This window comes from Spermophilus citellus (assembly GCF_964194105.1).
Source record: "Spermophilus citellus genome assembly, chromosome: 8".
Lineage (NCBI taxonomy): Eukaryota > Metazoa > Chordata > Mammalia > Rodentia > Sciuridae > Spermophilus > Spermophilus citellus.
In genome coordinates this window covers 138,470,310-138,497,821 of record NC_138189.1, presented here as the reverse complement: position 1 = coordinate 138,497,821, position 27,512 = coordinate 138,470,310, and the positions used below count along the sequence as shown (strand labels likewise).

General features: G+C 35.6%; 1 protein-coding gene across 1 annotated transcript; it reads right to left on the bottom strand.

Moving 5' to 3' along the window:
* On the bottom strand, nucleotides 1-27,512 carry CLGN (calmegin; the record flags this gene model as incomplete). Its single annotated transcript, XM_081304794.1, has 14 exons — nucleotides 1-81; nucleotides 1,646-1,746; nucleotides 2,487-2,652; nucleotides 2,784-2,909; nucleotides 3,983-4,198; nucleotides 5,403-5,553; nucleotides 5,658-5,771; nucleotides 10,334-10,523; nucleotides 12,898-13,090; nucleotides 13,951-14,032; nucleotides 20,409-20,550; nucleotides 23,843-23,901; nucleotides 24,489-24,562; nucleotides 27,369-27,512. 14 exons carry the CDS (start codon nucleotides 27,510-27,512, stop codon nucleotides 1-3), a joined length of 1,839 nt encoding a protein of 612 aa, XP_081160920.1.

Sequence of the window (27,512 nt, the reverse complement as noted above, 5' to 3'; positions counted from 1 at the left end):
TCAGTCCTTCCGCACTCTTCTTTTGCGTATTGACTTTGTGGGCCCATCTCCAGATCCTGTGCCCTCATCTGCTTCTTTCATCTAGAATAGAGAATTATAGAAATATTTTATTTATGTAACTTGTACATAACAATAAATGACATACTTTATATTCTCCAAAATACATGTTCTAACTGTCAAAAGCCATCTTATACATGTTTCTTGACTTTGTGCAAAATGTGCACAGGAATTGATGTATTTTCATTTGTTCATCTTTTGGCATAGTTACATTTTTAGAATAACACTGCTCATCAAAGAAACATGTGACAACTACTAACACTGTATTCAACATTTTATTTATGACTCAGAACTTGGTCTCAATGTTGTAGTTAATAAATAGTTATATGATATTTTTGTGGGACAACAGCACTAACTATTCATCCCAATATTTTTGTAAGTAATGAACTGCTAAGCTGGTTTTCAGAACTTCTGGCACATAGTACACCTCCAGAAAAAATTAGAAAAGAGATAAAGAAATCATTGAATATAATGGTTCAAGGTTTTTCATTCCTTTCTTATTCTTCCAGAATGTGTGTTTGTACATAAATCAAAATTTTGGAACAAAATATTACATGGTATTACATAAAGTCATAATTATTTATTAAGGTAATATCACACAAAATTGACTTATTTTAGCTTACTGATAAATATGTGTATGAAGACTAAAAGACTGGAAGACAGAATTAAGATATTCTTAAAGTCATAAAAATGTTTTGTGACAAATATAACTAGAAAACATCTGAGTAAACGGCTACAAGTGTCATTATTAAGAACATCACAGCTGAATCATCGACTATTTAGAACTCTGCTCTGGAAGAAATTATTTTTACCCAGTTCCCCTAAACATGAATATTCCCCCACCTTAGGGAAGACAAAGTTTAACAACAAACAAACAAACAAACACTAGTAAATCTGGGAGTTTCTTCAAATAGACCCAATAGAGAGTCTCTTCCAGGGCCTGCAGCAGGCCAGGCAGAGCTGCTCCCTACCAGCCCTCCGCCAGCGTGGAAGGTGGTCGGCTGGAGACCGAGGCTCAGAGCAGCTCTGAATAGCTTTTGGTTTATGCTGGGTAAAAAAAGAAAGCTGTGGTCCTCAATCATACCCTGGATGACTTCTGATTCTATAAAAAATGACTAAAGAAGAAGCATTGTGGAAAGTTCCATTTTATATCAGAAACATATAAAACAGAAGAAAAAGCTACTTCACTGAAAATTTGAGAAAAACATGGAATCAGACAGATAGTACTCAACTACCCAATGAAGTATCTCAAAATGTGACAGTACTGGGACAATAAAAATGTTTTTGCAGCAGCTATGAAGAAAATTGTCTTGCAATAATCAGGATTAGGATTCAAATATTCAAATCATGGGTTTATTGTAACTTTAATTCTACATATCTTTTTTTATTGTCAAAATATGTTATAGTATTTTCTTGCCTTCTTTATCAATCAATATGTTTTAAAAGCAATATGAGACTCTTATGAAAGCTCAGGGAAATATGGCAAAAATTCCTTCACAAACTAGATGGCTGCTCTTATTGAAATATTTTTTAGTGGATCACAATCACACTTGAAAACTAGCTCATTTTCTGTTAAAGAGATGCTTACCTCATCCTCTGATCCAGACTTATTTGATTTATTACCCTCTTCTTGCCCTTCTATAATTTCAATTTCTTCTTCATTCTTTTCCTCAGGTTCACCTTCATCTTCTAGAATAAAGATTTTATTAAAAGCAAAGACTTGATAAATTAGAATTGTATTGCTGAAAAGTATTAAATACAATAAGAGGGGCTTATTTAAATTCCAAAATAAAAAAGCAATTTCTTCCTTTCAAAAATTAAAAAAAATAATGCAAATATTCATCGTTTTATCACAATATAAATAAATCAGACTCATTGAGGCAAGGGACACATTAATAGAATTCTGTACATAACATGAATCTCTGTATGAAACATGCTCCGAGAACTTAAGGAGTGGACATGCCATGTCCACTCCTTATTAATACTTCCTGTGGTGTGTGGTGACCTCTCTTTTACCCTTCAGCATGCTGCTTACTCACACTTGTGCTTAGTGCACATGGTCCTGTGTTTGTTCTGTGACTGACTCTCCTATGTATTACATTTAACCAAACCTCCATCCATCATTACAAAAAAAAAAAATATATATATATATACACACACACACACACACACACACACACACACTAGGAGCTATATAAAGTGAAAACTCCTACCCCACCAAAAGTGAGGCTTGGGGAAGAGAAGTTGACAGGTCAACCCCTGTGTCTCCCCTATGTACCTCTTGCTGTCAGTCTACATCCCGGGGGGGGGGGGGGGATCAGGTGTGCAAGTAATAATAGGCAGCGCATCACCTTGCGCCTTCCAGGGAGTAAGCTCTTTTCTTGAGCCTGGTTCCAGGGTCCCTCTCCCAAGCCACGATGCCATCCTACCCTTTTCAAGAACTTCACTGTCGCTTTGCTTTTTTTCCTCTTCCACATCTGTTGGTTTCTCCAGAGCTACTTTTTCCTTTTCTTCCTTCACTTCTTGCTCCAGCGCCCCCTTTGTTTGTGGTTTGCATATGTCGGTTTTTTTATACTCTGCATCTACATATTTTTTCTGCAATAGTTTAACACAAGCTATTTTTACCCAAAGCAAAGCGCTATTTACATACGCAGTAAGCAGTCAGTAAACATAGGATATTTAGTTTATTACTTTTAAGAATCACAAAGGAAATTCTTAAGCTTTACCTTTACTTTTCTTGGCCAACAAAATGAAGCAATTAATGCTGCTGGCAGCCCCACTGTTGCCAGATAAATGATCCAAAGCCAGGGACGCTCTTCGGCAGCTGTTATTAGCTGTTTAAATACGGTAGGCTACACGAGAGATAAGCATAACAATGTGACTCAAATTTTACAAACCTCCATTGGGAAATAGTCTATAAAAGATATTTACCTAGGTATTTTGTATTAGGGAGTTATGAACTTGTAAGAAAAAAAAGTTTTATTTTTCCATCTTTAGAATGTTCTCTATGTAAAGCTGAATTTAATCATTAGCATGAGTGAGACTTTGAGGTATGTTACTACGTATATGGAAACTTCTAACCTGCCAGCAAGAATAATGACAATTTTCTTTCTTTTAGTAGAACTACTCAGGATAGAATTACTTCTTATGACCGTGTTATCTGGTTCATTCAGAAGTGTACAACTCCCTGATAATTCATTCTACACTTTTAAAGAACCTATCAATTAAATTCTATCTTAGAATTTTTGTTTTCTTTTTCATATAAACAAATTTCACAATGACCTCAATAAGGAAATTGTTTCTCTTATTAAAATTGAATCTGAAATCACCAAATGTTTTCATTAAAAGTTTCAAAATGAGAGTCAAGGTTTACCTACTCTTTAGAGGGTTGTTGCAAGTGTCCAAAGAAACAAAATGAAAGGAATGAATTTTTCTTTACAGCTAACTGATTTTAAAATTGTCCAAAATGTGTTGAGACATATAGCTTAACCTTTTCTAAACAGTTGTAAGATTTGCAGGAAAAAAAAAAACCCGAAACACAACTTTATAATGTTAAATTTAAAACTCTTTTGTTTTTCTCTAAGTGAAAAATAGTTAAAAATGAATATATATTAGTTGAATTAGCAAGGTAATAAAGACAGTAAGAAATCTTATTTCTATAAATAATAAACAGGGATTAAATCCCATTAAAACTATCAACTTAACAAATAAAATGAGAACATGTGCATACACGGTAGTTTATATATTTTATAATGAAGTTATATATGGCGATAAATATTTTGTCCACATAAACTTAAATTTAGGTATATTTCATTGGCATATAGTGATTACTGAAAATTTATGTACCACTAAAAGGACCATGTGTACAACTTAAAATCAGGACTGAGTTCTAGTTGTGTCATTACCATTACGGTCATTACCATACCTCATTAGCATTCTCTACCATTATTTTCAATCCCCAGCCATCTGCAGCCCAACGATCTGCTATTTCCTTTTCCGAACAGATAATAAAATTATCAAAGTAGATATCAGAAGTCATAGACCAAAGCTCTAAACCAATAGCACGGAAAGAAGTAAGAAGAAATGGATGTACATCTTCAAAATAATCTGGATTGGGAATTTTTCGAGGACTCCAGATGCCCTGAAAAAAAATAATTGGAGACATTTTCAAATAAGATAATTTCATTACAAATGCTGCTCAAGAAGCAGCTGCTGTTGAATGAAATTATCAGCAAGTGGAGAAAAGAACTGAAAAAGACATAAACTCATTAGTAATTTATTGGAAATAACATCTAATTTCTTATTCTATTCATGATGTTTCTTATGAGAAATACTGACTTTTAACTCTGAAAAAAAGCAAAAATCCAACAAGCACAAAAACTTAATTAAATTTCACAAGTGATGTTATTCTATACAAATTTTCTGTATTTAATCAAGGTACTGGAGGCAAGATGTCATTAAATTTGTTCAAATTTGGAAGATCATTATATAGCAAAAATAGAGCCACTTCTCTTGATGTATACCCAAGATAGGCACCAATAACTGATCACTGCTGAACCTCAGATGATTATTCAATATAAAAGCCTCATCTCAAATGGTCTTGAAGGACTGAACTGTCAATGAAGTCAAATAAACTCAACAATGTGATAACTCACTGACTCATTCCACCATCATACATATCTACTCTGTGCCAGGTACTGTCACTCTGCCAAATGCTAGCTATACAGTGGTGATCAAGACAGATATATGGTTCCTGTCTCACAGCATCTGAAGTCTAATGAGGATACAGACATTAAACAAAAAATTATCCAAGGAAATGCTATGAAGAAAAACTATAGTGAATAATTAGAGTGTGCAACTGCATACATAGATAGATAGATAGATAAAATGTTAGAAAATGTCAGTTTATAATTACAAAGATAAAATTGGAAGGTTAAATGAATAACAGGGACTTTCAATATAAAAAGTTAGGAACACTCAAAAGATCATTAAAAAATTAAGGAGCCCATTAATTAAGCATAGGCACTATTTATTAAAATGTATGTGAGTCCTCTTGATCAGAATTTATTTTTCATATTTATTTCTAAAAAAGAACTTTATAAGGGAGCATCAATTGATTACTAGGGAAGTATGAAGTGATTTATCTTAAGTTCTTAATTTTATTACCTTAGAAAATTATTTAAAGAATGCTTTCCTTTTGAACTATAGATTAGTTGAGGTCTTTTTTCTTCATAAATTGTAAATCAAGCTTCTAAAAATTAACATGATATTACTGATAAGAAGATATAAAAAGCAAAAAAAAACATTTTAAACTTTACCCAAGAACTGGAAAAACAAGTCCTTACCTGGTAGTCAGGGTTATCAATCATGGGTGGTCTCCAAATCCCTTTGTATTTTGGGTTGTCTATCATGGGGGGTTTCCACTCACCACACCCAATCCGGCATGCGGGGTTAGCTATATGAGGTGCCTCCCATTCTCCATCCATGTCTTCATTCCTTAAGACATCAGAACAGAACAAACAGTGACCTCAATTCTCTCCCACCAGCCACGAAAGCCATGGCAGAACAGACATTGGTGTTTGAAGGTGAAGAGCGCTCACCAGTCTTCAGGTTTCACGGCTTGAGGGTCAGGGATGAATTTTGGCTCATTATCCAGCCAGCCGTCAGGCTTAACGACATTTACATCTTCTATTTGGGCAGGTTCACTTTCATCCCTATAAATACACTATTTTATGTTAATTAATAATTATTCAAAGAGTTCTAAATTGCATGTTGCCAACTTCAGAAGACACTGTCACAGGGTTTCCCACCCTTTTGTCTTGATGTTCTTACCACCCCATCACATGGCTCTCACCAAAGTCTTCTGCTAACTTGCTAATTCTTTATAATATACTCCCAACATTCACACATGCACCTGTGTGTATTTACACAAATGATAGCATGCTATACACAATATGTCAGACCTTGGTTTTGTCCCTTAGAAACTCACTCACTCAACAATAAATATATATTGTAAGCCTACTCTGTGTCAAGATTATTGTTATTTTTACACATATATCTGTTTTATTCTTAGCAGTTACATAATTTTCTACTTTATTTCATAATTTATTTAGGCATTTCCTTCTTAGAGAAGGAAATGCCTAAATAACTATTACTATTACAAACAATGCTATAATAGATTGTAAGCCATTTCTCACCTGCAAAAGTATGAGCATACTAAATTTTGATGACTTCCAAATTACTTTCTTACGCTTCATTTTCAGTCCTATCAGTAGTGTACAAGAGTACCAATTTTCTTGTGACTTTGCCAATAGTACTACCAAACTTTGATTTTTTTGCCTACTTGATAGTTGAAAATGGCATTGTATTTTAGTGTACATTTAATAGCATAAAATGATATATAAAAACCATTTCTGTTTACATTAAATAGCTCATTACCTTTGTATGAAGAAATTAGCCACTTGTCAGCTGTATGAATTCAAAAGACATTTTCCAGTTTCTTATGTGTTTTTTATAAAGTTTGTTCTTTTTTCTTTATCACACACAAATCATCTGCTCTCAAATGGTTGAATTTATTAATAATTCCCTTTATGGTTCTTGGATTTTATGTCATATTTGAAAAGGTCTTACCTACTCCACTGTTAGTTTTCTTTAAAAACTCTCCACATTTAACTTAATTCTAATACTTCTATTTTTAAAACTAACACTAACTTAGGGAGTGAATTCTAAAATAAACATAATCACATCAAGTATTGACTAGAACTACCAATATGATTTCATCTTTACAGAAATTTTAATATAAGATGTTCCTTCATGACTTTCCAAATAAAACTTGAGTAAAAAATTAACTAAAATAAGTGACTATAAATGTACAGACTTGAACTTGCCTGACATCAATGTTACCTTGAGTCTCTGAGTGCTCAGGATAACCAGAATTTAAAATCTGAGGAAGATTTTTTTCTAATTCTTTAAAGCAAATCCAGTACATTTTGCTAGTCAGAATATGACCGTTATCTGCGATTTCTCACATTTCTTGACAGATTCATCCTTTCTGGGCAAAAACTCAAGAAGCCCCTTGAGTCCATGGGGAAGGAGGAGCCTTCTCTCCTGACAGCAGGAGGCAGGGACAGTCACTGGCAGGGCTTCCTGCTGATCTCTTTTAGACCAGGAGGCTCTGCCTATGTGTATGAGGTACTTCCTGTAACAATCTCTGCCTGAAAGCAACAGCATTTTCACTAGCTATCAGTGGCTCTGTTAACCAAGAAAGAGTTATAAAGTTTAGCATTTTTGATTTTCCAGAAGCTGTCTACAAAAAACAAGAATGTAAGGAAATAGGGACATTTTCTAGTATGAAGCAAAAGAGGAAAACTGTTTTAAAAACAATGGACACCTCCCTCCTCAGTGATCCTCAGTGAGACAGTCTAAAGTGGCGTGACATACATTTAACACGGAGAGGACACAGGAATGGAGAAAGAGAGGAACATAGGAAGGTTGAGATAAATAATGGCTGAAAACATTATCCAAATTTGGTACAAACTATGAGCCCACATTCCAGAAAGGTTAAAGAATCCAAAGCAGAGAAGCATACAGAGAGCCACACTGGGTGACGCAAAGTCAACTGCTGAAAATTGGTAATAACGAAACATTTTAAAACCAAACTGAGAACAAAGGACGTATCAGGTAAAGGAGAGCAAAGATGAGCACAATGGCCGACTTCTCTGCAGAAACAGCAGGAGACCCAGGATCAGAGATGCCTGCTGGGAAATAGCTGCCAACCTGGAGTGGACAGGTAGAGCACTTGCCTTGCATACGTGAGGCCCTGGGTTCGAAACTCAGCACCATATAAAAATAAATAAATAAAGATATCGTGTCCATCTATAACTAAAAAATTATTTTAAAAAAAAATGAAGGCAAAGGAACCATCCCCAGGAAGGCCAGGAGAATCCAATGAGGATGACGGGCTGGGCCACACCTCAGGGAAGCTTCTCAGGCAGCGGGGAGATGATCACAGATGGAAATCTGCACTGCACAGAAGGAACAAGAGGTCTCAGAGAAGGTGACCGTGGGGGTAACCACAAGGCTTTCCCTTCCTATGATCCAAAGACGCTGAGGGGAGGGCAGGCACATGGCCTTCCCAGTGGGCACAGAAGGAAGTGCGTGGACACAACACACAGGGCGCGGGATGACAGGAGACTCAAATGGGGCTCAATTCCACATGAAGAGTTTTTGTTTGAAGTAGACCGAGATCTGTTAAAGATGCATATTGTGAAGCCTTGAGCAACCACTAAACCATAAACCACAGAGGAAAGGCTAAGAAATCAACAGGAAAGAAAGAGTAGGAAACTGCAATAAAGGAAAACAACTATCAAGTCAAGAAAAAGTTCTTATAAAGTGCCACAGAATATATGGGACAGTAGAAAACACGTAATGAGATTAGAGGTAGGTTACATTAGATAAGCCTAGAATTAAACACCCTTTTAAAGGAAAGACCCAGACACAGAATGCCTGTAAGAAATCCACCTTAAAAATAAAGGCACACCACGGGACTTAAAATCAGCATACCATAGTAACGCAGCCACATCAATGTTTATAGCAACTCAATTCACAATAACTAAGCTGTGGAACCAACCTAGATACCCTTCGATAATGAGTGGATAAAGAAAATGTGGTATATATACACAATGAAATATTACTCAGCATTAAAAGAGAATAAAATTATGGCATTTGCAGGCAAATGGAGTTGGAGAATATCAAGCTAAGTGCAGCAAGCCAATCCCCAAAATCCAAAGGCTAAATGTTCTCTCTGATAAGTGGATGCTGATCCATAATGGGGGAGGGGGCATGGGAAAAATGGAGGAACTGTGATTGGGTAAAGGGGAGGGTGGGAGATGGGAGGAGAGCGGGTATGGAGGCAGGAAAGATGGTGGAATGAGATGGACATCATTACCATAGGAACATGTTATTACTGCACATATGGTGTGCAACCAGAGAAATGAAAAGTTGTGCTACAATTGTGTCCAATGAATTAAAATGCACTATGCTATAATATATACCTAATTAGAATAAATAAATTAAATTTAAAAAATAAGGCTCATAGAGGTTGTAGTAAAAAGTGGAAAACAACATTTATTATATCATTATATCATGATTAAAACTAAGCAAGAACACTGATCTAATGTCAAGACAGGGAGACTTCAAGACAGCACTATAAGAGTTAAGTAACATTTTTTAACAAAAAGAGAGTCGGCTTCTCGAGAGGTCATGAAATACTGTGATTAGATGTAGGAAGAGATTCTTCAATGTACGGGAAGCAAAAACTGACCGAAAGAGAAAAATCACAGTGGTCCATTTTCAGAATACAGTATTTGGCTTTAAATGTAAAATGACTTGGGATGTCAGAAAGGCAGCAGAGGGGAGAGCAGGATGGAAAGTTACAAGCAGGTAACACTGGAGTGTGAAAATTCACAGCCCCCCATGGACAGAAGGTAAGAAAGAAGGGGCTGACCTGACCAACAGTGTCTCACCACAAGAGAAGTGAGGACAAGTAAAGGTATATTTCTTTGAATAACCCAATAGGAGACAGTACAACCTACATGATTATTAATGTCATCTCCTCGTGTAGCAGAAAAAGAAATAAGCTTCTCAGGAATAAAATTAACATGACCTTTACGGAGAAATTATTAAAAAAACCTAGTAAATGAGGAGATATACAGGTATTTCTTGCCATCTGAACTGAATCTATGGGAACTAAGAAACTGAATATATGTCTTTTAAGGAAAATTTCTGTAGAATGGAAACAACACACACAGGGCTATTGAAAAAATTATGGTTGAAAGCATACTGGTATGAGTGAATCCTGCATAGTCTAGTAGATATTGAAGACATGGCTATTTTAAGGGTAAATAATTATCAACTGAACAAACCAAACTAGATAAAACATTCACATGCATATGATAAAGAACAAATAAGGAATAAAATTAATAAGTTGGTGTTGGCTCATGAATTTCCTCCCACAGCACTGAACACAAAAATAAACGCACTGAAATTACAATAGTATGCAAGTATTAATTTAAATAAAATTTTTAAAAATTAAAAGGCAGGAAAGTATTTGCAAAAGTATTTGGAAAGCCAATTTTAAAATATTTCACACCAAATGGTCAAAATAAGTGGTTCTGATGTTAAAAGACTAAGTTTTGTTGGTTGTAAGCGTCCATCTAGATTACATGGCATGACTTCACTATGTGGAATAAGGCTCATGACTGAGCTCTGTGCTCACCAGTCTTCCGGCTTGACGGCAGAAGGGTCGGGGATTTTCACCCTCTCATCCCATTCCTCAGGTTTCACGTCCATGGGGTCATCGATTTCTCTGGGAGGATTGATAGGAGGAGCCACATCCTCTAGGAGGCTTCCTTTGTTTACAACTATTTGGTCAACCAATACTTCAAATGTGTCATCTGGATTCATTACTGAAGAACAATTTAAACATTTCATACTTATCATGAAATTTTAAAGACAATGTTTTAAATAATAAAACCATCTAAACTTCATGGATAAAATTTTCTCCCATCCAGAAACAGAGGGATAATCAATGTATTCAAAATATGCTGAAATCATTAGATTCACTCTTTCTAAAATAGAGATAAAATTTGTTTTAAACTGCTGTTTACAATTCTTCTCATGTAAGAAATACACAGTAGCCAGCTGTCTGAGACTCATGCCACTCAGCTTCACCTTTTTTTTTTTTTTTTTTGAGATTATGAAACTACATTACTAAAATAAAGGAAAAGTTGAGACAGAAGCAGAGCTAAGAGCAAGATCTTAAATGCAAAAAAGTACAGGGTTCCTCCTACTTTAAAAAAAAAGGCATTTTAAAAAATCTTAAAAAGAACTTTCTTCATAAATTTTGTGACTGAAATGGATTTTTTTAAATTATAGAAGGGGCTGGGGTTATAGCTGAGCACACACCTCACACACATGAGGAACTGGGTTCGATCCTCAGCACCACATAAAAATAAAATAAAAATAAAGATATAAAAAATTATAGTTAAAAAAGAAAGCATATGGCAAATAGTTATGAGTGGAAAAAAAAACTATTTAAAATTTTTGGCCAAAAATTTCTATTTAGAAAGAATGTTTTTAAATGACTTTATAATCAGAGCACTGCATTATAAAAAGAGTAATGTTATAAAAATATAGTACTACCACAGTTTTTAAAAAAGAAAAAAATCATTTAGTGATCCTAGCACAAGAATCAATGTTTTTATGCATATGCATGGACTTGAGTTTCAGTTACAGCCCTATTAGTCACTCTTACTCTCTAGGGCAGCAACTTAACTAAGTTAGGTGAATACAGACCACTGTTCACCTCACATGTGGTTCCAGAGGAAGAAAGGCTGAGAACAAGGCGAGGTACATATCACATCTTTTCTTATCTGTTTACATCATCTGTCTGTTGGCCACCATTATATCCCTACAATATGGATCTCACTTTCCTTTTCCATTTTAATATTACAGGTTGAAAATCTCCTGTGCAAATTGCTTGAGACCACTGCTTTTTCAGGTTTTGGAGTATTTGCATACATTTCATTTGTTGAGAGCATCCCTTATCTGGAAATCTAAAATGCTCCAAATTCCAAACTGTCAGCCCTCAAAAATTTTCATATTTCAGAGCATTTGGATTTTGGATTGTTAGATAAGGGTTATTCAGTCTGTATAAGTAATATTCCTACTGTTAAACATGTTTGTAGTTACCACCTTTGTATTACATACAAAGTCCCCTAATGATAACACTTAGCTTGCTTCAAATTTGCAGTATATCTTCACACAGAAGTCACCTTTCTTCTAGATTACTCTCTTTGGATAAACTGCTGAATGTGAAATTTTGCTTTCAAAAAACATGACTCTCCTACAGCCTCTGCTGTATTCTATTAATTTGCTCTTGGTCAGGTTTGCACAAAGTTAAAATGTCCTGTTCTAGTTAAAATATTTCATGCATGCTCCCCCAAAGATTTTTTATAACATAGCAAAAATTCTGAAGGAGAAAACTTGGCATTGTCTTTGCAGACAAAGTGATTGTTTCTGTAACTGCAGCCTTTGCAAAGAACACTGAAATACCTTAGTCTTGGATGGAGCTGACACTTGCGAGAAGAAGCTGATAGAGCCATTTCAAAATGTCCTGTTAATTCTGCAAAGTTAGGATTTTTAAGTAATCCTGGGCAGAACAAAGCTCTTTAGCATCCTTAGGAACTGGAGAAGTAACCCCTACTATTCAAACACATCTATTCAAACCCATTTACTTAAAGGAAGCTACCTATGTCAACATGCGGTTGCTAATGCTTTTCCTAGCAAAGTTGGGTATGTGCCACACCTCAACCATAGCAGTGCCTAAGAGTAATCACAGCTGCCTACAGAATGAAGCCTACACTCCTCCCCTGAGCACTGGGACCTCCCCTTCTGTCACTTTTCTTTCTAGCTTCCTGTTCTCTGTCACAGTGCCACAAATGTCTTTTCTCCTCCTGTCTTCTACATTCTACTTATACTTGAAGACAAGTTCAAATATAATAGTGAGTTTTCTCCAAGTCTCTGCCTTTGAACTCTTGACTGTACCTCATCTCTCTCTCTCTCTCATCGGGCACTTTATTTTCTGTCTGTACTATAACTATATATATATATATATATATATATATATATATATATATATATATATATATATCTTATTTTCCCCAAGAGATAAACTTCTAGAAGGTAGATGAGTGTTTATTTTCTCCTAAAGCACTTGTTATGAATATATTTGTAGTCAGCAAATATTTTTGAATTAATGAATGAATTAAAAGGATATACCCAGGGTATAAAGATGAGTCTTTCTGTCTGTAAAGAACTTTTTAAGGTCTACATCTGGAGGTTTAGCATGTTTTTCTTCAAGAACTCCAGTTTTAGGATGTTTATGTCTGAAGATAAAATGAAGTTTATAATCTTCTCCACATTTATCTGGTCCAAACATAATGGTATAAGATGTTTTATCGTAAAAGTTTTCCTTCAAAGAGAGATGAGTGCTGGGATTAGTCCAGAATTATAGAGTCATTTAATGAATTTCTCTATCCTATCCCATGAGTAGAGTTTATAGAATGTATTAAACGTTAATTTAACAAAGAACTATTTAACACAATAAAGGATACAGAAAAATGATAAATTTTACCTCAAAATATACATAATTTTTAAAAAACACAGCTTGGCATTAGATGGTTTGCCAACTACCTTTGCTGGTCATCACCTTAGAACACCTACAGCAAGAACTTCAACATACGCTACAGGTGTCCTTTTCTGTCTGATCCTAAAAGTAACCTTTAACCTACACATTGCATAGCCGATGCTGGCCATGAGTTCTGACCAAGAGCTCACAGCCTTTCTTGTCTTGTCATGTGACAAAACACTGACACAGCCTGCTGCCGGAGAAGGCGCTAAGCCATGTTCTTCAGTCGGTCATTTTCCGTGGCTGCCAACATCTGGACTCACGCCTTTCCATGTGGCTCTCCACCCACTCTGCTTCCCGGCTTTGGTGTGTCATCTCATTTCTCTGAACAAACTGAATGAGTCTTATTTTGTGAAGAACTCAAAACAGATATTTCAACAGCATTGAAAAGCACCATGTCATCTGCTATTTACATACATGGTGAAATTTTTATTGCTAAAGATTACAAAATGAATGCCTCCAGGTAACCCAGCTTTATGTGGAACTTGAAGGCAAACTGTAAAAGCTACATCAACTTATGTTGGGAAAAGACATTCAGAGTTCTTTTTGATTTTGTTGGAAATGAAACTTTCAGTTGTATCAATTACTCCTTAAAAATACTTACTAACTTTAAGAAGATTTTCTTAAATATTAAAATATCATACCAGAATCAAATCATCAGTGTCTGCTAGGAGTTTAATGTATGCACCTCCACAATCAATACCATCTTGAAAATTTACTTCATATCTAAATGAGGGGAGAGAGAACCATACTGCTGATGAATAAAAATGATGGATTGCTCTTTAAAACACACGGCATCACTCCCAATGCATTCACACAGAAATGTTTTACAATACTAGAGAGCTCCCACGTAAAGCAAATTTACAACCTTTAGGAAATAAGCGGAAATGCTTTTCTATTATTGTAGCACATGGCACACATCATTAAAATATTAGAGTGATTATAATTAACTATACAAAGCCAACCAATTTATTTGAATATTTTCATATTGAAACTGTTAAAATTAAGAATAAGATATTTGACTAAAACTAACAGGAAACTTCAAATTCAGATAAGGTAGGAAAATAAACATATTCTTTATAAACTAAAAGAACAAGAGCCATAAAGGCCACAGCGATAGCAGATTTCTAGGATATTATCAGGAATATATCTAAATCTAATTTGTCCTTTAGTTCAGCTATACCATGTTAAATAAAGTTTACATTTAATTAAATGGCTCTAGCAAAGAGATTTCATAATCTCAATCAATTATCTGGGGTTTTTCAGATCTAAATAGCCAGGAGATCTGGGAATTTTCAGCTATTTAGTTTATAACAGCTAAAAAAGAGTGAATTAATAAAAGAGTCTTTTCTTGAATTTACAACATACTGTAAGTCTTAGCAAAAATAGAAACTTTTAAGGAAATAGTCTTGCTAAGACAATGAGCATAGACTTAGAAGAGATACCTGGAAAATCATGAATAACACAGGATAAAAATCAGTGAGGAAATAGACGTCAACGTGAAAAACAGTGAAAATCAAAAGAATCATGATTTTGTTAAATAAATTTTAAAAAGATGAAAACCAAAGAAACAACAGGAAACAGTGGTAATTTTAATAAATGACTACAGCTTAAATGTTTCTCAAGAAAATTCAATGACAAGAAGATGGAAAATAATAGCATATAGTTTTAACAGTTTAAGTCCACTTAAGTGCAATTTATATCAAAAAGCACAGAAGAAAGCAAAATTTAAAATGATTTTCTCTGACTTTCCAGACTATGGGTGATTTCTCCCTGTACTTTCTACTGTGCTTTATTTCTCAAGCTGTCTAGAATAGTGACTAGAAGCATGTGCTTCTTCTTGGAGACAGGATCTCTCCACAGGTTGGCCCCCAACTCCTGGGTTCAGCCTCCTGAGTAGCTGGCCCTAGAGGCATGTGTGGTGACCAGCCATCACATACTTTGGCTTAAGCATCATTCTTGACTCTGCCACTACCTCTAGTGACACCCTGGATAAGCACAAGTTATTCAAGCTCTGAGTACCTCTCTGCTCGGCTATGAAATGGGACATGGCCCATACCTATCCCACCACGGACTGTAACAACCTTTATGGGATGTCAGGCACAATGACAGCTACTTGCTTGTTTTTAGAAGTGATTTATTCTCATTTTTAAAATAGGAGAGGGTTTATTTTTTTCTTCTCACAGTCTCTATTTTAAATAATAGTTGATAAATATTTTTCAAGGAACTTGTGCCTTTGAAGACTATAAAGCAGAAGACATGGGACATGATATGACTAAAAGGTCACTATTTTCAGGAAAAATAAAATAAAAAGACATTGATTCCTTATAGGTGATTTCAGGAAAAGGTGCTCTGTGAAAGTAAGAACTGAAAACAACAGTTCTCTGATTGGCCACATGAGTGTTAACGGAGCTCTGCTCCTGGTATGCCTAAGCCCACCCACTCTGTCCATTTCTTATACTGCAGATTTTTAAGAGTTTTCAACTTTAACTTATGTCTAGCAAAAATAATTCACAATGAATAAGAGGACCAGCAAAGTACATATATCATGTAGTTTGAGTGCTACTAAACTTCAAGGAAAGAACATATGAAAGTGTATATGTTGGGCTGGGGATGTGGCTCAAGCGGTAGCACGCTCGCCTGGCATGCGTGCGGCCCGGGTTCGATCCTCAGCACCACATACAAAGGTGTTGTGTCTGCCAAAAACTAAAAAAAAAATAAATATTAAAAAAATTCTCTCTCTCTCTCTCTCTCTCTCTCTCTCTCTCTCTTTAAAAAAAAAAGAAAGTGTATATGTTAACCCTAATTTCTTTGGACAATCATTTCTAAAACTATTTTATGAAGTAGTAATTATCGTTAGGGGTAAAATTAATTTAAACCTTCAAACATGTTTGGGAAACAGTATTAATGCTAAAAACAGGTTTGGTTTTAAATGTAGAACTTCCCCCAAAATCTAATGGGATAATATACTTTGTAACTCTTAAATTAAGATAGTTAAGTTTTCAAGACTTCTATGATCATTTAACACATTTGAGTTGAATATCTGAAATGCCTGGAACCAGAAAATCAGATTTGGGAATATTTTTGGGTTTTGGAATATTTGTATAGATCTTACCTGTTGAGCATCCTTAATCTGAAAATCTGAAATCTGAAAGCTCCAAAGTCTGACACTTTTTGAGAGTCATAGGAGTACTCAACAAGTTTTGGATTTCAGAGAAAGTGGCTGACTAAAGGCACCTAGTATGTCTCTCTCTCCACACACACAGATGCACACACACACACATACACACACACACAGAACCAAAATTAAAACAAAAAATATAGCTATTATTTCACTGGAGTGTTTAAAGGAAAGTGCCAGGATGCAGTAGGTACGTGGTAGAGACCTAAGATGGTCAGGGAATGAAGCACAGAGCATTCACCATTCAGTCTCCAGAGACGAGATCAACCATGAATCAAAAGGGCTTCAGCCAGTAGGAGATGGGCAAGCAGGAGGCCCCAGCAGTGCTCACGAGTGCTAAGGGCACCTGCTATATGCTGCTAGAGAAGCTAGTAGCTCTCACAGGCAAAGCCCACCTTAAAGAAATGCCAGAGAATCCCCACCACTGCGTTATTACCACACAGAAAGAGCCAGATCACATTGTCCCTCAATGCCAGGCTTCTGATGAATAGCACCACCTCAAGATCCCGCCTACCTACAGAACCATAGATGCCATATGCAACCCTTCCCACTCACCCTCTGCCTGGAAAGCACCAACAAGTCTTCCCTAAGCACTCTTGCCTACCATAAGCTAGGAAAACAGCCAGGGCCCACCCATCCTCCACCTCAGGAAGCAGCTGGACATCCTATCTCAAGCAGCTTGGCTGGCCAAGGCCCAGAAGGCACCAGTGCAGCCCATGGACACCTATAAGCATCCTGCCCTGGGCCAGGAGCACCATGCCACACCTGCCCAGTCCCACCAGACAACTCAGCTCCCACATAGTTCTCAGATATTTAAGAGTATCACCCCCAGGCCTGCTGATGTGGCCTAACCCACTTCATAACGCTCAGAAACTGAGGGCTGCCTGCCCCTACAGCCAGGAGTGCTACACAGTGCCTTCTAAAGCCCAAGAGGGCAGCCCAGGCCCCACATTGTCCTCAGACACTCAGAGACACTCTACCTCTACTACCCAGCATGAGGTGTCTTCCCAGGGCAGCCTGGGCTGACAGGCAGCCTCACCCCACATGACCTGAGGAAACTAGAGGTACAACCATGTGCCCTGCCCATGAACATGCTCTTCATCCAGTGGCAGATCTATGCTTCAGCCTGCAGCCTCGAAAACTGCCAGAAGTCGACATAGGAAACACCACCAGACACTGGTACAGGTAATGACTTTGATAAGACTCCAAAGCACTTACCAAAAACAAACAAACAAACAAACAAAAAACCACAAATAGGTAAATGGGATTATATCAAACTAAGAAGCTCTGCAAACTAGTCATCTTACAAAGGTTTGCTATCCAACTCAAGAGCAAAAAACCAAATAATCCCATTGAAAAATGAGCAATAAACCAAACCAAAGATTTCTCAAAAGAAGATATACAAATGACAAGGAAGCATAGGAAAAAAATGCTAATTGTCACTAATCATTAACAAAATGCAAATTAAAACCACAATGAAATATCACCTAACTCCAGTTAGAACAACTATATAAAAAGACAAAAAATAATAAATGCTGATGAGGATGTATAAAAAGGAGAACTGATACACTGTTGGTGGGAATGTAAATTAGTACAGGCATTATGGGAAATGGCATGGTGGTCCTCAGAGTGAACGTAGAATTACATGATCCAGCTTCTGGCTACTTAGTATACATTCAAACAAAATGAAATCCACACGAGACCCCTACACTCTGGTATTTACTACAATGCTATTCACAACAGGCAAGACACAGAATCAACTGAGGCATCCACGGGCTGATGACTGGATGAAGGAAATGTGGTGTGAGATACAAGGGAATATTAGTCAAACAAACAAAATCCTGTCATCTGCAGCAACATGAATAGAACTGGAGAACATTATATTAAACAAAATAAGCCAGTAGAGAAAGACAAAAAGTGCGTGTTTTCCTTCCTCACTCATATTTGGAAGCTAAAAAGATGATTTCACAGAAATAGAAAATAGAAGAGAAGCTGGGTAGGGGACAAAAGGAAATTGGGTGAGAGAGACCACAGTGCAGTTAGATAGGAGGCATAGTTCTAGTGCTCTACGTCACGGTGGGGTGACTGCAGCTCACAAGGATGTGTAAGAGAGCAGCTCAAAGGTTCCCAAGATGATGAAATGATCAGTTTTTAAGGAGATGGAAATGTAAATTACCTGACTTGATCATTACATACTATATACAGATATCAAATTATCATTCTGTGTCCCATAAACATGTACAGTCATAACAACTAAAAAAAGTGTTGAAAAGAGAAAACATTTACAAAATTGCTATCAGGTGAAGAAGTAATCAAACAGGTTTAAAAAAAGCTCTAAATTTCAGATTTCTGGATTAGGGATGCTCAACTGTTTGAGGAAAGTACCTTCTAGTACAGAGACAGCATAAGTCCATAGTATTTATACTACTAGTATAAATTTTCCTCATTTTATTTAGCCTGCTTGACTTTATCAATATTAAGAAAAGACAAACACTGTACTGTTAATTGTTTTTAAGCATATGAAGGTTATTCAACTCTTGATTCTCCTTCTCTTCTTGCAGAACAAGCACTTCACAGACTTAATTTTCTAATCTTCACTTCTAATTTTGTAAACTACCATTTTTGTACGTGCCTAGTAGTGACTCATGCTGAAAATACTAAATTTGATTTACTTTACTCTGGAGAAGTTAAATTTTACAATTTTATCTTAGTCATTTATTTAAACCACAAAGAGTCAAAATAGAAAGTGACATTACAGTTCACTTACATTTCAAGAGAATAAAATTATCTGAAAATTATCTGAAAATTCTCAAGGAAAAAATGAACAAAATTCTGAATGATACCAAGCTCAAATATGAGTCCCAATAAGTATCTGCAATAATATTTTTAATTTGTTCAATTAATGGTCATATATTTTTAATTTGTTCAATTAATGGTCATATATTCTTTAACATTACTACCTTTAAGTCCCTTAAAATTTCTTAATAAAGTCTCAGCCAAAGCATCACAACTGAAAGAGTAAGCCAATTACACCAAATGCCATTTTTTTCAAAAATGTCTAAAACACAAGACAGCATTTAATTGCACCAGGTAGAAATAGCTCTGATGTGCTCACAGAGAATTGAAGAGATTCTGAACTATATAATTTACAGTTAATGATATTTCCTTATGCTGTAATTAATTTTGGACAGCCACATTTTCTGATATAACACACAAAGAACGTTTATGTATTTCCTTTTCTTTGGAATTTGAATATTGTTTTGCAATTGTCTGCATGGATTTTGGTTTCATAAAAGTACAGGTGACACAACTTGAGGAATTTGTCCAATTTTGCAGCAGTACATAAGGAAGCTACATGGGCAAAAGGAGAATGTCTTTGTCGACATGATGTAGAAAACGCTGATCTACATACATACGTTCTTTTAAAATAGAGTTGCTTTTATACCATGGATAATTATAAATGTAATGCATTCCATTATTGTCATGTATATAAGAAATAAAAAATAGATTTTCTGCCTTTATCATTGGTTTAACAACAATATTAATGATTCCATTCTGAATATATTGAGGTAAATATATGTACAAACATACATACATATATGTGCATATATATAATACAAATATGTAGCAAGTACTTTAAAGAAAACAAAATTAAAATGGTGATTTTACTGTGCACTATATTTCATGATGACATTTTTGTACTTACCTAGTAGTGACTACTACTGTACATGATTTTATCATTAACCTACTTTATACTGAAAAAGTGTGCTTGTGTGGTATATGTTGATTTGTATACTTAACTAAACTGAAAAAGAAAAAAAAATTATACCAAGCATAAAAGTCCAAGCTGTATTCAGATGCCAAATTACATCAAACTAATACAAATTCTGAAAAAGTATTCAAAAACATAATAAAACTTACTGAACTATCAAAGGTTTATCAGCAAAAATAAAAGGTTTTGCTAACACAGCAGATATGGCATGATGCTTTGCTCTAGATTTCAATACCAATCCTCTGTCACCAGGTACCCCGTTTTCCTTCAACTCTTCTATTTCCCATCTTCCTAAAAAATAAAGCAAAGCAAATTAGAACAGAAAATTCTGACTTAAGAATTATTTTATAGCAGTTGTAAACAAATTTTTCTATGAAGGATGATTTGAGAAAAATAAACCCAAATTATAGGTTAAAAAAAATGACATTTGTAGCTGCACTGGCCTTTTCCCCTTTCTTTTCTTTTTTCCTATTAGAGAATGGTTTCATTTTGTTAGATAGAACTGTGAAATCTAATAAATAACAAACACTATAGTATCTGACTGAGGCACTTCTAAAGCTGGATGAGCTTCATTTTTCTCTAACAGGTTTTTTTTTTTTGAAGAATTTACGAAATATGAATTGTCTCAGGGTCTATCAACATTGAATTTTTAAAATGAGATATTGAAAACTGCATGTGATAAAGAGCATCCTTAATTCAGTACCAGCCATGGACTCAGTCCATTAGCATATTTTGAAACGCTCGGTACTTGTCAGCTACCTTACTTGCTCACAGTAGTAATTGCAGGAATTTAAATTTCACTTTGAAATCAGTATGCTTAACTCACATACACCCCTCACAGGCAGTGCCAAACATCTCAGGAAAGCAGAAAGCCCGAGATCAGCACTGAGCTGCTTGGCAAAGCTGTCAGGCCTCTCTGGGTTGGGATTTCCCAGTCTAGATTGGCTCCTGCCTTCAGATCAAGGGACTGCGCTACATGTAAAGCCACGTGGGCCATCTGCAGTCCAAAAGTGGTATGCTGGACTCCTTTTTAATACTTTAGAAAGCCAACCTATATTAATGTGTCTACATTTATTTGGTTTTTAAAATAAGAGATATTGTTAAGTCAATTCAGCAAAAACTGGTTATTTTCCCAATATTTTGTCAACTCAAATATTTATTAGTGGGCACTTTTGAAATCATTAATGCTTGTTATGTTACTTTTTTTTCTTTCTAAAAAAATTGTAAGAATAAAAAGTTTTATGAATCAAAAAGGTGATTTTTGGTCTACTGCTGGGTACACTTTTAGTATTATTAAAAATGCTTTTTAAAAAAAGTTTTTAGGTTTTTCATCATCCCCAATTTGGTGATAGTATACTTCTAAAAGGTAAATTTATTTGGTTTTTATTCTCTCTCATTGACAATGAATTATATTATTACTAACCCCCCTCTCCCTGCAGTTCACCAAAATAGGTCATATATTAAGAACTAACAACTTTTGGATTTTTCAAGATGGTGATTTAGTAAAAGATTTTAAAAATTATATTGTTTTTCTTGTAATTATGTATGTATATTTAGCATCTATGAAAAATGTATCACTTAGCACTTTTAAAAACAAGGTAATTTCTACAAAAGACAAGAGGTTTTCCCCAATTTAAACAATAACTCTCTATTAACCACATTGTTTACCTAAATTCTGGAAAATACTAGATAATATAAATTCCCTAGTTAATGAAATTTCACAAAAACTATACATACTTTTTATAAGACATTCCAAAATTTGGTTAATTGAAGAATTAGAATTTACCACATCTACATATTTTTTAAAAAATCTGAAATTCTTGGATAATTCTCCCCAAATGCACAATTTTCATCCCTAAACTTAATGTTTTGTACAGATTTTCTTACTGCTGAAAAGCCTGGAGTGATTTTTTATTCAGGGCTATTGTATAGAAGCTGTGATTAAATACTGAGAATACTAAATAGTCTGCCAAACAACCTGATCTTGGTATCAATCAACTACTGTGTAGACAACACCGCTGATGTCAATACCCAACACCATCTTTAGAATCTGGAACTTTAAGACTCCACACTTTTCAAAGTTGCTTTAAGACATCAAAAAAATCAGGCTGGCTATATCTAATATGGTAATGTAATTTTTTTCAGTAACCCTTAATTTTTTAACAGTGAAGTAATACACACAGAAAACAATGTCACCCACTATTTCAGTCACCCCTGTACATGTTTCAGTATGGTCAGTTCTAGGTGACTGTGAGTTATTTATAAGCAATCTGCATTTTCACACCCAGGAGAATCTATATATTTGTTAAATTTTTTATTTACTTGAATATTTAATAAGTCGACAGGTTAAATTGGGCTGCTAAGAAAATGTTTTGTTTTACTTGTTTTTAATTTTAATCTGAGGGGGGGAACTAAACACTAAAAGCTATTTTTGATAAGTAGTAAGTAGACAGTTAAATTTAACCTCAAGAAGGACCACATCTAATTTTTAGGGATGCTCCATCAATGGATTCTTACAAAATACATAGGTAAAGCAAATACTAGCTCAATGTTCTGGGAAAAAAACTATAAAGTATTTAAACATAGATGTATGAGACCAAGCACTCTGTTTGATAATGTACCCTGTGTTTATGTGAATTTATTTTAGGAAGCATCATATACCTCTGCAGACTCACTGCTTCCCTAGAGGAAACAATTCTTTTCTGTGAATGGATTTAGACCAAATGCAGTATTGTTTGTTCTGAGCATATGGAGGTACCCCTTTTGGAGTATATAAACACATAAAACCAGGTGCAGGAATGAAGAACACTTTGAGCAAAGGATGATACACAGACATGATCTTTACCCTCCACTAAAATAAAATAAAACTATAAAAAGGAAGTACACAGCTAATATCCAACACATACCCTTACTGGTTTTGTTCTCATATACCTGCCTACCAGGGTGGAAGTATGATGAGGGAAAATTCCATTATCGGCCACCTTGGAAGTGGCTGATCTTCCCTCAGGACACCACCATTGAGGAGGCTGGTTGTGGACTACAGGGAATTCTTTTGTCGTTCTCTGGGATGGTTTTATTAGGGGGAAAGGAGACCCTTGCACACAGGACAGTTCTTTCTATAGCCATGCCAATGGTGATGCTATCAGAGATCCTGTGATAGTGGATGTAGGCTGGAGACCGGGATCTAGGCGTAGCCATGTACCTTGTAGCTCACATTATTAGCCTCTGACTGGCACTCACTAGGAGAATCTTGCCATAAATTAGAACTTGATCGGGGTGTACCCAAGCTTGAGGTAACATTGTAGGGAACAGCTGTGGTCTGGGAAATAACTGCTTTAAGATTAACTTCAATAGAGTGAAAATTCAACTGTTTGAGATTAAAAAAAAAAAAAAAAAACAACTGGACTGTGGCTTAAAAGGGATTTCCAGAAGTACTGAAAAGGGATGAGTTAAAAATAAAAAACTGGACGTTTTATGGCAAAGCAGGATGGGTCCTCTAGCCAAATAATTTAATGACAATATAATCTTAAAAGCTAGTGAGCTCTGGATCACAGTGGTTATATCAAATATTTAAATATTTTACCATCATATATAGAAATCTCTGCATCCACATCATCTTTTTTTGCTTTTGATAAGACCCATCTGTAAACAAAGTTGAAAACACATGTTTATTTATTTAAAATAAAACTAGTATTTTATAGACAAAATGCATATTAGAAGCATAAAAGATTATCCAACACTGTCCCTTTTCATTCAAAAATAATGAATACTTAGGCTGACTCTGCAAGCCTAGAGTCAGGCCAAATTCAGAATCTGCAATTAGCCAACTGTGTGATCACAAAGCCTCAGTTTCCTCACCTATAAAATGAGGCTAAATATAATAATTACCTATTTACCTCAGAAAAAAATAATAAATAAATATTAACTTTCATTGGTTTACCATTGTATAGGCCAGAATAGTAACTACTCCAATTTGTACTCTGAAATGAAGAAATGTTTTGTTTTTTCTTTACATTCAAAATTTATTTGTATCTTTCTTTGCATAAATAACTATACAAATTAAACATTTATTAGTAAAAAAATACTTGAATATTAGCTTATGCTGTCAAATAATGTCCTGTAAAATTTTTTATAGCTCTGTAACAGAACTAATTCTCATAGGCCAATAACCAATAACTTCAAAAAAACTAATCAAATCAAGGAAAACCTTCTGTTGAGTGAATACTCACCCAGCTAACTTTCCACTGTCAAAGGTTTCTGTAAAATACACTTCTCCTTTAGGCTGTGGTGTCTTATATTTAATCTAAAAAAAAAAAAAGAATTTTAAAGTTACACATCTTTGCAAATATTTTAAATAGATAATCTATCTAGTTATGAACCTAGTAGACGATGTGTATAAAGGTAACATGGAGATGAGGTGGCACGGCTCTGATCTCAAGACTGAATCCTAGCAATGGTAAAATACAAGTGAATAGAATACGGTGACAAGACCCACTGACCTCTGCCTCCACTGGGAAAAGGGGGGTGGTTAAAAAGGCCTAGGGACACACTTGAATGGTTTCAGGATTCTGATAAGTGACATTATTTTTGGATAAAAGTCATGAGAAGCAAAGGAAATAGCAAAACAAAAAGCATATAAATTGAAAACCTTAGTAAACGTCTAGACTAGTTTAAAACTAAGTCTTACATCTCTCTGGTAGGTGACTAAATGATAATGGTGCCATTGTCAGAGGCTGTGACCCCGAAGAAGAGACAAATCGGAAGGAGGCAGCATTCCTAAGTGGCCATCAGCAAAGCACTGTCTCAAGTGCCAGTAAGTGCAGGCTGTTTTGATGGGGTGGGGACAGGGCATGCCGTGGCACATGTAGCTCCTTGGAGGGAAGTGCTGCTGTGGTGCCCACTTATGGAAGATGAGACTCTAGGAAAGAGCCTCGAAGTTTGCCCTGGGTCACACAGGCAGCTAGAGGATTACGAATGGGCACAGACTGGCCCCAAGTTCATAGACCACTTACCACACTACACAGACTGTGCCAACAGAGTAACTTAAAAGATTAGGTGATCAACAAACTATCAAAACATAACTTGAATTGATGATGAATGGATAAAAATTTGCCTAAAGTAATAGATAATCTGGTACCCGACTTTTGTGATTTTGTCCGTATGATTAGCTATAAAATTTCTCTTCTCAGCCATTAGGGAAAAGGGTGCAGAGGTACTTTTTCTATTTTCACCCTACCCCTTGTAAAGACAGTAGAATGGTTCTTTATCAGTTTAAAAGAAGAATATCATTAATTAAACACGTAATTTCTGAGAGGGTCAAGATTCAGTTACCAAAATTGCTAATTTTCTATGAAGTTTACCCATTTATAACTTCACTTTTCTCTATATTTTTGTAGACTGGTTAAATGGGCATAGGTGTCACAAGAGGCTTCTTTTTCTTAGATTGACCTTAAAACATCAGCAGTTTGTTTTGCCCTTTATTTATACTTTATGTATCTCAATTACTCATGCTATAAATTTAGAAGCATTAAAAAAATTGTACTTTTCTCCACTGAGCAGTGGAGTAGAAGGAGATTGGTGGGGGGACAGGAAAAGAAAGGAACTTTGGGATGAAATTGGTCAAATTATGCTATTTATATATAGGAATATATATATAATTCACCACAGTGAATTCCACATTTATGTATAAAGCACCAATTGAAAATAATTAACAAATAGAAGGAAGATCAGTACAGTAGAGGAAAGGGAATGGGGAGGGTGGAGGGGAGGGAAAGTGGGAGTCCTGGGGACTGAAGTGAAGCAAGCTATATTCCATGCATGTCTGATTATGTCAAAATAAACTCCATTATACGCACAACTATAATGTACTAATAAAACAAATTTAACAATTTTTCTTTCCCACTTCCTATCATCTTCTCAAATTATCACCAAATATAGTTAAGTGTGGTGTCTGTCAATTTTTTAAAAGCCTGAACTCCAAAGACCCCTTTGATAGCTGTATCTAAGTCAGCCTGTAGCCCTTCAAGCACTTATTGCTGGTCACAGAACTAGATTTTCAAAGACATGTCCTTACAGAGCTTAAAATTTAAGAGGGCAAGCAGAATATCCACTTTAAATAGCTAAACAACACTTACATTTTAAAATACAAAACTCCTAATAAAGGGAAATGAAGCAAAGATGTCTATAAACCATTATTTCCCTTAGCCTTGAACCAGTGCCTGACACAATAGGAAGATGATAGAATGAACGCTTTCCTAAACTCTAAATAGCTCCAATTGTCACAAGAACATTCCCCAACAGGAACACTCTCTCCTCCTCCTCCCTTCCCACCCCTCGCCCGCCGCCCCCTTCCCTCTTCCCCTCTCCTCCTTTTTTTCTTTTTCTTTTCTCTTTTTTTTTTTTTTTTTTTTTGGTACCTGGGATTGAACCTATGGGCACTTAACCACTGAGCCACATCCCCAGGCCTTTTTATTTTCTATTTTGAGACAGAGTCTCGCTAAGAGGCTTGGGGTCTCCTTAAATTACTGAGGCTGGCCTTGAACGTGAAATCTTCCTCAGCCTCCTGAGTCACTGGGATTACAGGTGTGTGCCACCTTGCTCTTCTGCATAGTCAGACACCAATCCCCAGACTCCCGTTAGCAGCCCCCTCAAAGCACACATCTCAGTGATGCTGAGGCAGAAATGTGGGTCAGCACTCCCTTTCTACTTCGCCCTCCTTGTTAGCATTTTCTTCCTCCAAGAAATCTTTACTTCCTGAAGACCACATGTTATACTACCCTTTATTTCACTGATAGTGTCAGAAATAAAACTTAAAATAACCTTACTCCTAGCTGAAGTACTTCGTCCTCTTCAACCGGTGATGAGCTCCTGTTTTGGCAGTAAAAACCTTCTGCATATTTATTTAACAAAACTATACTAGGTGCCACATTAATTTCTGTTGTACGTAGGCACTTTAAAAACTACAGCAACAAGATAGTCAGGAAAAAGCAATGCTTTTCTATCTATTTGGAAAATGAAGACTCTTAGAACTGAGATGAATCCTAAGAGACCAGCCACTTCTATGCATCTTGTAAAAGAATAATTTATAATTCATTTCTCAATAACCTTACCTCTGAGGAATGTTCACCTTCATTAACATCAATCTCTTCTGAATGTTCACTGAAGTCTTCCACCTCAACACTGTCATCCATAAATTCTGCATTGAGCGAGGTGAACAGAAGACCCAAACATAGTCCAAAGCCTTGGAAATGCAT